The sequence below is a fragment of the Drosophila guanche genome, unplaced genomic scaffold (genome assembly GCF_900245975.1).
Source record: "Drosophila guanche unplaced genomic scaffold, DGUA_6, whole genome shotgun sequence".
Lineage (NCBI taxonomy): Eukaryota > Metazoa > Arthropoda > Insecta > Diptera > Drosophilidae > Drosophila > Drosophila guanche.
The window spans coordinates 2,823,037-2,834,503 of NW_022995747.1; the positions used below are offsets into that span (position 1 = coordinate 2,823,037).

Consider the following 11,467-nt stretch of genomic DNA (forward strand, 5'->3'; position numbering starts at 1 on the left):
ATCGCATTTCATTCGGTGCGCTCAAGTCGGGCAAAGCTGTTAAATATCTCAATCCAAAGATGCTGCAAAAAATTGCAAAGTTTTTGATCATTTTGGTTGTACTTACTGCGAATGCAGAAGGCTCCAAATATCTGGCTCAGAAACGTAAGAAACTCCCAGAGATTCTAAGTAGAATCAGTGAAAAATGAATCAACTCGTAATTGCAGCTGATTTCCTTACACCTTGCGTTGTGGGCGATCCCAGTCTTAATACTTGTCTGGCCAAGAACCTGCAGATCCTGTTCCATCAGTGGAAGGATGGCATACCCGGCTACAATGCATTGGGCTCCTTGGATCCCCTGTACATAAAGAGAGTGAAATTCTCGCAGGATGCTAGCCAGGCCATAGCCATCAATGCGGATCTGCAGAATGTTTACGTGACGGGTGGCAGCCAGGCGGTGGTCAAGGAAGCCAAGTAGGACCAGCAACTTCTTTATCTGCCAATGAAAAATTAACTCGCCTATACTTTAGCTATGATCCCGAACATTATGTGATAAAGGCTTTGATCTACGTGCCGAAGCTGCGCTTCCAGTTCGACTACAAACTCAAAGGCCATGTCGTCGCCCTCAATCTCAATGGCCATGGCAGCGGCTACTTTGAGGCTGGTAAGACTAGTTGAAGATCAACTCTAAGACCATCTTTAATCCTATTGCAATCCGCAGAGAAAGCTTTGCTGTACATGGAAATGGCGGGCAGGCCACGCGTCACACCCGAAGGTGGTTTCGCGGAGGTGGATCGTGTGAAGATCTCCTTCCGTGAGATCAAGCAATTCCACATCCAGTTGGACAATCTGTTTGGTGGCAATAAGCCGCTGGAAGACAGTGCCCACACACTATTCAACGAGAACTGGCGCGAGTTCTACGAGGTGCTGCGTCCTGCTGCCGAGCAAACTGTTCAAGGAGTCCTGCTCGATCGCATGAAGAAGACGTTCGCCTACGTGCCAGCCAGCTACTTCATCAAAGACTTTCACTGAGGGGGGAAGAACTAAATGCCGTAGAATTAATATAACTTAATGGTAATAACTTTTAATAATAATGCAATCGCCTGGTAGGACAGGAAATGGCTGAAATTAAACACAAAGTACCAGTTGTACTTGGCACCCGGCTTCGTGTTCAAGCTACGAGTAAATGGCTGAAAGTTTTCATCTCAGTTGAACGTTGTCACCGCTCGCAGCTCGGATGAGAATAAAACTGAGGCCCGGAGCTTGCCTCCAGCTAGTCGGTTGCATGTCGTGACACCGATTAATGCGACGCTAAGCGGCTGTCTCAGTCGCAAGTACACATATTAGATACAAAATTGCACAAAGATACAGTAGCATGAGCACGCGCCATGGCCGTAGGTGTCTCGGCCTTTGTGGTGGATTAATTGTGATCTTGTGCCTAAATGAGATTGCCTTGGGTGGGATGGTCTCAGCCGTCGCCTACTACACGGAGAAGCGTAAGTGTTGCCATTCACATAACTGCACATAACTGGTACTCCCAACAGCATCCTGGCTGCCCTCGTGCCGGATCTATGAGCCCGGCTTCACCAAGTGCTCCACGAACAGCATACAGAAGCTGCTGGATCAAATGAACATCGGCATTCCAGAGATAGTCGAGAGCTTTGGTCCCTTCGATCCCATGCACGTGAGAGACATAATCTTCAAGCAGGACAACAATGAGGTGGCCACCATCCGAGCCAATCTCACAGATCTTGTGGTGAAGGGTTTTGCCCAAACCAAGGTCAAGGAAAGCCGGTGAGTGATAGCAGCAAATCAGTAGAGCACTTTATCAGTAAAGCGATTCAATTAGGGTCAGCAAGAAGGACTTTAACTGGCAGACAAAAATCTATCTGCCCAAAATGCGACTGGATGGCAAGTACCAAATGGCTGGACGGATTCTGCTCATACCACTGAGTGGCTCTGGCAATATATTCATAGAGATTCGTAAGTGTTTTTGCATTTTACGGCTCAGCATTAGAACTCACAATCGTATCTGGTTAGACGATCTGGATATACTACTGCTAACCACGACGGAGCTGTACGAGAAGGGCGGCTTCATATTCGACAATGTGACGTCGGTTCGAGCGCAATTGAAGCTCTCCCGAGTGCACACCCATCTGGACAACCTGTTCAACGGTCGCAGCCCCGAGGTGGAGCGCAGCACAAATCAGTTTTTCAACGACAACTGGCGAGACTTTTACGAGGCCCTCAAGCCGCTGATTGTCGGAACGGTCGAGAATATACTCAACGATGTGATGTCCAAGGTGTTCCATTTGATACCAGCTAATTTCTTTGTGGAAGACATACCCACTCCCCAGGAGTTTTATGCCTCCAAGCCGGCGGCTGCTAGTGATAATGAATCCAAATCCAGTGAAAAGTGAGAACTGAGAGTCTATTCCAGTTTGGAGCTGAGAGTTTGTCGCTGAGACAGTGGCAATAAATGTTTATTACTTGTACAACAGAATATTGGCAATTAAAATGAGTTTCATTCCTGTCATACTCGTACTTTTAACTCTATTAAATAATGTGAAAATTGTGGGTTGGCACTGGAAGATCAAGCTCGAATGATATCAGCTTTGTTCGCTGAAAAGTACACTCCAAACTTTTGTTCTGAAAATACAAAGAAAATAAATTAGAATATGTTCAGATTTGAATTGCTTATCTCACCATTCTTGTCCACTCGATAGCTGTGCTTCTTGTAGATATAACACATCAGAAACGCAATGACGATCGACAAAACCACCGAAACGATGCCCACTAATATGAAGAGCCATTGCAATCGGTTCTTGCCGGTGCTCCGTCCATGGGAGTGCTCCACCGTGGTCGATCCATCTGGCGACTGGCATAGGTAGCCGGCAGCTGGCTCTCCGCCATTGAAGCAGGCACACACATCGGGGAAGAGGCAATACCCGTTGATGCACTCCCTCTCGCAAATGGGAAGACACAGCAGCCGTCCGGCATCACCTTCGTCCCTCTGCAACTTGTAGTTTGGCTCGCAGGTACATTGCTCCTCCACGCATGTCCCGTTCCAGCAGAACTTCTCGCACCAAACGATCAAATCCGCCATCGAGGAGGAACTCTCCGATGAGGCCGTGGATTCCTCATACCAGCTGACAGTCGAAGAGGCAGGTTCCCTAGGAACACACATCCCTGATGAAAACTCGTAGACATAACCAACGACACAAACGCAAACATTCGGTGCGACGCAGGATCCATTGAAACATCCATTCGGACAGTGGGGTTTGCAGGAGCTTTCTCCGCTCTTCATGTATCCTTCCCTGCACGAGCACTGCCCGGGCCCCACGCATATTCCTCCGTTCTCACATCCGTCTTCACAAACATTAACACATCTGTTCTCACTCTCCTTTCCGTATCCTTCGTTGCAGGAACACTTTCCGGGTGACTCACAGAATCCGTTCTCACATCCTCCCTCGCAAATGGGAACACATCTGTTCTCACTCTCCTTTCCGTATCCTTCGTTGCAGGAACACTTTCCAGGAGACTCGCAGAATCCGTTCTCACATCCTCCTTCGCACATGGGAACACATCTGTTCTCAGTTTCCTTTCCGTATCCTTCTTTGCAGGAACACTTTCCGGGGGATTTGCAGAATCCGTTCTCACATCCACCTTCGCAAATGGGAACACATCTGTTCTCACTCTCCTTTCCGTATCCTTCGTTGCAGGAACACTTTCCGGGAGACTCGCAGAATCCGTTCTCACATCCTCCTTCGCAAATGGGAACACATCTGTTCTCACTTTCCCTTCCAAATCCTTCAAGGCAGGAACACTTTCCGGGGGATTTGCAGAATCCGTTCTCACATTCTCCCTCGCAATTGGGAACACATCTGTTCTCAGTTTCCTTTCCGTATCCTTCGTGGCAGAAACACTTTCCGGGAGATTCGCAGAATCCGTTCTCACATCCTCCGTCGCAAATGGGAACACATCTGTTCTCACTTTCCCTTCCAAATCCTTCAAGGCAGGAACACTTTCCGGGGGATTTGCAGAATCCGTTCTCACATCCTCCCTCGCAATTGGGAACACATCTGTTCTCACTTTCCCTTCCAAATCCTTCAAGGCAGGAACACTTTCCGGGGGATTTGCAGAATCCGTTCTCACATCCTCCCTCGCAAATGGGAACACATCTGTTCTCAGTCTCCTTTCCGTATCCTTCGTTGCAGGAACACTTTCCAGGAGACTCGCAGAATCCGTTCTCACATCCTCCCTCGCAAATGGGAACACATCTGTTCTCACTTTCCTTTCCAAATCCTTCGTTGCAGGAACACTTTCCCGGAGACTCGCAGAATCCGTTCTCACATTCTCCCTTACAAATGGGAACACATCTGTTCTCACTTTCCTTTCCAAATCCTTCGTTGCAGGAACACTTTCCGGGGGATTTGCAGAATCCGTTCTCGCATCCTCCCTCGCAAATGGGAACACATCTGTTCTCACTCTCCTTTCCGTATCCTTCGTTGCAGGAACACTTTCCAGGAGACTCGCAGTATCCGTTCTCACAGCCACCGTCGCAAATGGGAACACATCTGTTCTCACTTTCCTTTCCAAATCCTTCGTTGCAGGAACACTTTCCGGGGGATTTGCAGAATCCGTTCTCACATCCTCCCTCGCAATTGGGAACACATCTGTTCTCACTTTCCCTTCCAAATCCTTCAAGGCAGGAACACTTTCCGGGGGATTTGCAGAATCCGTTCTCACATCCTCCCTCGCATATGGGAACACATCTGTTCTCAGTTTCCTTTCCGTATCCTTCGTGGCAGAAACACTTTCCGGGAGATTCGCAGAATCCGTTCTCACATCCTCCGTCGCAAATGGGAACACATCTGTTCTCACTTTCCTTTCCAAATCCTTCGTTGCAGGAACACTTTCCAGGAGACTCGCAGAATCCGTTCTCACATCCGTCTTCACAAACAGGAACACATCTGTTCTCACTCTCCTTTCCGTATCCTTCGTTGCAGGAACACTTTCCGGAAGACTCGCAGAATCCGTTCTCGCATCCACCCTCGCATATGGGAACACATCTGTTCTCACTTTCCCTTCCAAATCCTTCAAGGCAGGAACACTTTCCGGGGGATTTGCAGAATCCGTTCTCACATTCTCCCTTACAAATGGGAACACATCTGTTCTCAGTTTCCTTTCCGTATCCTTCGTTGCAGGAACACTTTCCGGGAGACTCGCAGAATCCGTTCTCACATCCTCCGTCGCAAATGGGAACACATCTGTTCTCACTTTCCTTTCCAAATCCTTCGTTGCAGGAACACTTTCCCGGAGACTCGCAGAATCCGTTCTCACATTCTCCATTACAAATGGGAACACATCTGTTCTCAGTCTCCTTTCCGTATCCTTCGTTGCAGGAACACTTTCCAGGAGACTCGCAGAATCCGTTCTCACATCCTCCCTCGCAAATGGGAACACATCTGTTCTCACTTTCCTTTCCGTATCCTTCGTTGCAGGAACACTTTCCGGGACACTCACAGAATCCGTTCTCGCATCCACCCTCGCATATGGGAACACATCTGTTCTCAGTTTCCTTTCCGTATCCTTCGTTGCAGGAACACTTTCCCGGAGACTCGCAGAATCCGTTCTCACATTCTCCCTTACAAATGGGAACACATCTGTTCTCACTCTCCTTTCCGTATCCTTCGTTGCAGGAACACTTTCCGGGGGACTCGCAGAATCCGTTCTCACATCCTCCCTCGCATATGGGAAGACATCTGTTCTCAGTTTCCTTTAAGTATCCTTCGTTGCAGGAACACTTTCCAGGAGACTCGCAGAATCCGTTCTCACATCCTCCCTCGCAAATGGGAACACATCTGTTCTCAGTTTCCTTTCCAAATCCTTCAAGGCAGGAACACTTTCCCGGAGACTCGCAGAATCCGTTCTCACATCCTCCCTCGCAGATGGGAACACATCTGTTCTCAGTTTCCTTTCCGTATCCTTCGTTGCAGGAACACTTTCCGGGAGACTCACAGAATCCGTTCTCACATCCGTCTTCACAAACAGGAACACATCTGTTCTCAGTCTCCTTTCCGTATCCTTCGTTGCAGGAACACTTTCCCGGAGACTCGCAGAATCCGTTCTCACATCCTCCTTCGCAGATGGGAAGACATCTGTTCTCAGTCTCCTTTCCAAATCCTTCAAGGCAGGAACACTTTCCGGGAGACTCGCAGAATCCGTTCTCGCATCCACCTTCGCAAATGGGAACACATCTGTTCTCACTTTCCCTTCCAAATCCTTCAAGGCAGGAACACTTTCCAGGAGACTCGCAGAATCCGTTCTCACATCCTCCCTCGCAAATGGGAACACATCTGTTCTCAGTCTCCTTTCCGTATCCTTCGTTGCAGGAACACTTTCCAGGAGACTCGCAGAATCCGTTCTCACATCCACCTTCGCATATGGGAACACATCTGTTCTCACTTTCCCTTCCAAATCCTTCAAGGCAGGAACACTTTCCGGGGGATTTGCAGAATCCGTTCTCACATCCTCCCTCGCAAATGGGAACACATCTGTTCTCAGTCTCCTTTCCGTATCCTTCGTTGCAGGAACACTTTTCAGGATACTCGCAGAATCCGTTCTCACATCCTCCGTTACAAATGGGAACACATCTGTTCTCACTTTCCTTTCCGTATCCTTCGTTGCAGGAACACTTTCCAGGAGACTTGCAGAATCCGTTCTCACATCCTCCTTCGCAAATGGGAACACATCTGTTCTCACTTTCCTTTCCGTATCCTTCGTTGCAGGAACACTTTCCGGGAGACTCGCAGAATCCGTTCTCGCATCCTCCCTCGCAAATGGGAACACATCTGTTCTCAGTCTCCTTTCCAAATCCTTCGTTGCAGGAACACTTTCCAGGAGACTCGCAGAATCCGTTCTCACATCCGCCTTTGCAGACTGGCGCACAGATGTTGTCCTGCTTCAGATAGCCCTCGTTGCATGCGCAAGTCTCTGGAGCCTCACAGAACCCGTTCGGGCATCCTGCGCTGCAGATGGGTAGGCAAACCGAGTCGCTGATGGCAAGGTAACCTTTGTGGCATTCGCAGACAGCTGGCGCCGTGCAGTTGCCATTGAAGCAACCGTCGGTGCAGATGGGCACGCAGTTTCTATCGGGCCCCTTCTGATAGTGTTTCTTGCACTCGCACACGTCGGGTGCCCGGCAAACCCCGTTATCGCAGCCCATGCGACACACTGGTCGACACATAAACGACTTGGAGCCTTTGTCCAGTACGTAGCCCGTTTTGCACTCGCAGCGATTAGGAGCCGCACAGACACCGTGGCCGAAGTCACAGTTCTGATCGCAGCTGGGCTGGCATGTCTGACTGGTGGCATGCAGCGTGAAGCCTGCGTTGCAGCTGCACTTGTTGGGGAGCACGCACTTGCCGTTGGGACAGCCGCTGGGACAGTGGGGCAGACAGTTGCCGCTGGCGGTGTCCAGTACATGGTCCTTGGAGCAGACGCACCGTCCGGGCGATTGGCAGGTGCCCTTGCTGCAGCCACCCTTGCAGGCGGGAACACATCTGCAGGGTATGGAGAAATCGAATCAGTTATGAAGTAGATAATATATGGAGCTGCCCACCGATTGGACGAAACGTTGTTAAAGTTTTGATATCCAGCGTTGCAGGTGCACACATTTGGCTTCGTGCACCTGCCACTTCCACAGGGTCGCTGGCAGGTGGCCACACACTTGATCTTTGGAGCCTTCCCAGTTCTTCTGTATCCTCTGCAGCAGGTTTGCACTTTTCGTTCCTATAGAAAAAAACTCTTTCATTGTATGTGGAAAGAGACTCCAAAGGTCTGCCTTACCATACGCTTGCCATTCACAGTTCTGACCTGCTTCACCTCGCACATCTGCGCCTCCAAGAATCCGATTAGCAGGGAAAATATGAAAATGTTGCCAATCAACATGATTGCCTAAGAAATATCCAACAACTGACTCTGATCCATTTAGAAATGTGACTAAAGAGGCCTCAGCAAAAATCAGAAAATATTCATAAGTTTGCAAACGCTTCTTGGTTCCCACATACGTACATATTTACATACATATATGTACACAATTATGTACATATATGGCATCCGTTTTAACAAGACTTATCGCCAAAGCAGACGAATGTCGCAATGGCTCAATGCTTATAATGGAACATTGTTCCCCCCCGAAGAGCTCTACCCGAGGGGTGGGGAAGAGATCTTCCCGGCTTATCTCCAGCCCCCCCCTTTGTACCCCTAATAAATGCACTCTTAGGGCATAGAACTAATTTCTATACACACCGAATTCCATATGCTCTAATGTAATTACATGCCGCTTAGACTTATGACTCACTTTTGTTCTAGACTTTGTTTTCTTAGAGATTAAATTTACGAAACTTATGCAAATTAAGAAGCCACAAAGCTCCTATCAAATTCAAAGTATTCCCCCGAAACGAGGTCACTCTCGCATTGAAACTTGCATGGAAATAAAGAGAAATTAATATGCAAAAATATGTATATGTATCATTACATCATTATGGACTGCTGCAGCTTAGTTAGAAGAATACTTTTGGCATTAGTCACATTAAATGATTAACAATTGGAGACCAAATCATTTGGCGGCTCAAATTTTGATGCGTAACGGCTGCACAAATAAATAGAAATGCAAATGAAAAAGGCACAAGCCTGGCAATAATTTCTTTGAATAAATAAATGGCATCCATAGCTTAAACTGTACTCCAGATATCTATTGCTGCTTAGTTCATGGCTGAACATACTTTGTGCATAAGTAACATTGGCTCAACAATGTTGTAGCATTCGGATCGCTTAATGTTTTTATTATGGCCATTAATGTGCAGGTATTTTTAGTTTTGTTTTCAACCTGACTTGAGCAATTAAGTGTTGCCTAGGTGCGAACACAGCACAGCCTCTGACTGTCAGTCGACGTATTTTCCAGCTGCCAGACGCCAGTGCGAGTATCTAGAAATTACAAAAAAAAATGAGCTTACCGGTTCGTACGCTGTGCTGTGGCAAGGTATAATCTATAATATAAATATGGAATACATTTAAGTGGACGTAGTAAATGAAAATCTCTCGATTCTGGTCTGGTATTGCCCACAGGCATCACAGCCAGACTCAATTCATCAATTGCACTCGAGTCGCTGGGAGGGCCAGACCGCACATGCACTTGGGCCATATTTAGTCGAGATAAAAGCCAGCTCCGCTCCGAGTTAGCTCTCATTCGCCAAGCCGCGACTAACTCGATTAGGCGGTGACTTTAACTGTGATATTACTCTGTGACAGTGACAACTTTTTCCCAATGCACATAATTGGGTTACTGGTGTGCGCGGGCATGCTCCAGTTGCTGCTGCTCGGCGGCAGTCACTGCGCTGCGTTCTACACAGAAAAGCGTAAGTGAAACATTAATGTGGCAGTGTGTGAACTCAAACTCTTAACTCAAATCATGTGGCACCTTGTGCCAATGCCGGAAAACTGTTCATATTGCAGCCTCGTACATCGAGTCGTGTCGCATCTATGAGCCCGCGTTCACCAACTGCTCAACCCGTTCGATTCAGCGATTCATGAATCAGGTAATCAAAGGTGAGGCTTTTAGCTTAGCAAAACTTTCCACGCTCAACGGAATATTCCAAATCGTCAGGCATACCCGAGATTGAAGAATCCTTTGGACCCATTGATCCCATGAAGCAGGATCAGCTGGTTTTTCAGCAGGACAATAGCGATGTGGCCACCATTTCAGCTAATCTTACGGATATGCTGATACGCGGCTTTGGCAAAATGGTGATCAAGGAGAGCAGGTGAGTGTCGAATAAAAGCGAATAAAACATGCTCGCTGGAGCTTGTTTTGTGGCTATAATGAAAGTGCATTTGAATCTCTTTTTAGGGTCAGCAAAACGGACTTTAGCTGGCTGACAAAAATCTACTTGCCAACAATGCGCTTGGACTGCAAATACCAAATGATTGGACGCATTCTGCTGGTGCCCCTGCGCGGTGGTGGCGACATGTTCCTAGAAATTGGTACATAAATCTCAGCCTCTTGGCACTTCAAACACATTCAAAAGCATCATTTCTAGATGACCTCAACATATTGATGAGCACCAAGACATCTCTGTACGAAAAAGGCGGCTACACTTTCTACAACATAACATCAACGCGTGTGAAGCTGGATGTGGGCAAGGTGAAGACCCACATGGAAGACCTCTTCAATGGCCACAGCAAGGAGGTGGAACGCGGCGCCAATCAGTTCTTCAACGACAATTGGCGGGATCTGTTTGAGGCACTGCGTCCCCTGGTGGACGAGACTGTGGAGCGGACGATGCTGAAGCTGCTGCAGAATATGTTCAGTCTGATACCCGCCAACTTCTTCGTCGAGGACATACCCAACTCGCTTAACCTTTATGGCAGAAAGACACAGTTGATCGCGTAGGAAGAGTATTTGTTTTAATGTACATCCTGCCGTGGATGGAGTGTTACGTCTAATTGTTAGTGTAAGATAATAAATGCTAAACTTAAATGGTAACCTAACATGGCATGGCACAGTGCTCCAGCTCCAGCTTCTGGTCCTGCTCCTGCTCGTGCGAGTTCAGTAGAACCAATCGTACTTGAGATAGTCGCCCTCGTGCTTCAGGGCCGCAATCGAGGTGTGCCGCACGTGTCCGGTGCGTGCAAAGATCCGGCGATTGCCCACCGGCTGCAGCGTGCGGAAGTTGTCCACCAACGCGCCATCCTGCGTGTCCGACAGCTGACGGAAGCGAGAGATTTGCTTGGGGGAGATTGGTATGGGATCGGAGTACAGGATCCAGGTGACGGCCTCCGAGCAGGGCGGCGTTGTCAACGAACCTAAATCACAGACAGATTGAGACATTAATTGAGTTGTGTGTGATTGTGGGATGAACATCTGTTTTGCTGTTATTGACATCGATTCGCCGTCATTCAAATCAGTGGCTGCCATTCAGTTCCACTTAGAGTCCCGCCTGAATGCTAATTGAATGTGCAAATGTCTGCTTAATGGCAGATTCCCCCCCCTGGTGGATACATACCCTTGTAGGTGTAAAACTTGTCCACATCAACGCCGGCTATCAGTGAGGACAGGGAGAAGGTGACATTGAGGCTGGCCTCCTGGTTGGCATCGGCTATCAAATGCAGATGACGATTAATGGTGACCAAGCCCTGACCCTCGTCCTCATCCAGCTGTAGAGAGATTGCCATAATGGGTTAACACATCATTTCCATGTCCAATCCGTACTCACATTGAAGAAGAATCCGAGCACGGCCGCGCCATCGGGATGATTGAGCGCCTCCCCAATGGTCGCATACTTCTTGTTGCGATGCACAATGTGCATCTCCATGGTGTAGCGGATGTCGTTGATGACATGCTCGGAGCCTCGATTGTTCTTGTCGCCCCAGTGGAAGTGCAGGCCCTCCACCTCGAATTCGCCGGGCAGCTTCGCACCCCGAA

General features: G+C 48.3%; 5 protein-coding genes across 5 annotated transcripts in view; 3 read left to right on the forward strand and 2 right to left on the reverse strand.

The window, feature by feature from the left end:
- The first annotated feature begins 32 nt into the window (after nt 1-32).
- LOC117583730 lies at nt 33-1,130 on the forward strand. Its single transcript, XM_034272247.1, has 4 exons — nt 33-144; nt 207-453; nt 510-643; nt 701-1,130. The coding sequence occupies exons 1-4, from the start codon at nt 60-62 to the stop codon at nt 1,009-1,011; spliced, it is 777 nt and encodes a 258-aa protein (XP_034128138.1). The 5' UTR covers nt 33-59; the 3' UTR covers nt 1,012-1,130.
- A 134-nt stretch (nt 1,131-1,264) lies between these two features.
- On the forward strand, nt 1,265-2,523 carry LOC117583727. Its single transcript, XM_034272243.1, has 4 exons — nt 1,265-1,475; nt 1,524-1,773; nt 1,829-1,962; nt 2,020-2,523. The coding sequence occupies exons 1-4, from the start codon at nt 1,355-1,357 to the stop codon at nt 2,397-2,399; spliced, it is 885 nt and encodes a 294-aa protein (XP_034128134.1). The 5' UTR covers nt 1,265-1,354; the 3' UTR covers nt 2,400-2,523.
- Nucleotides 2,414-7,966, reverse strand: LOC117583700 (multiple epidermal growth factor-like domains protein 6). Its single transcript, XM_034272182.1, has 6 exons — nt 7,831-7,966; nt 7,604-7,773; nt 5,077-7,544; nt 3,646-4,977; nt 2,686-3,546; nt 2,414-2,628 (listed from the first exon to the last, which is right to left on the reverse strand). Exons 1-6 carry the CDS (start codon nt 7,930-7,932, stop codon nt 2,573-2,575), a joined length of 4,989 nt encoding a protein of 1,662 aa, XP_034128073.1. The 5' UTR covers nt 7,933-7,966; the 3' UTR covers nt 2,414-2,572.
- Nucleotides 7,967-9,242: 1,276 nt separating this feature from the next.
- Nucleotides 9,243-10,528, forward strand: LOC117582845. Its single transcript, XM_034270899.1, has 5 exons — nt 9,243-9,401; nt 9,499-9,591; nt 9,650-9,806; nt 9,893-10,026; nt 10,083-10,528. Exons 1-5 carry the CDS (start codon nt 9,311-9,313, stop codon nt 10,433-10,435), a joined length of 828 nt encoding a protein of 275 aa, XP_034126790.1. The 5' UTR covers nt 9,243-9,310; the 3' UTR covers nt 10,436-10,528.
- The window catches only part of LOC117583159 (carbonic anhydrase 2), a 3,656-nt gene continuing 2,616 nt past the window's right edge, over nt 10,428-11,467 (reverse strand). The window contains exons 4-6 of the mRNA XM_034271354.1: nt 11,259-11,459; nt 11,049-11,199; nt 10,428-10,848 (exon numbers count right to left, since the gene is read on the reverse strand). Coding sequence (XP_034127245.1) covers nt 10,592-10,848; nt 11,049-11,199; nt 11,259-11,459 — 609 coding nt within the window. The 3' untranslated portion in view covers nt 10,428-10,591. The remainder of the gene's footprint in view (nt 10,849-11,048; nt 11,200-11,258; nt 11,460-11,467) is intronic.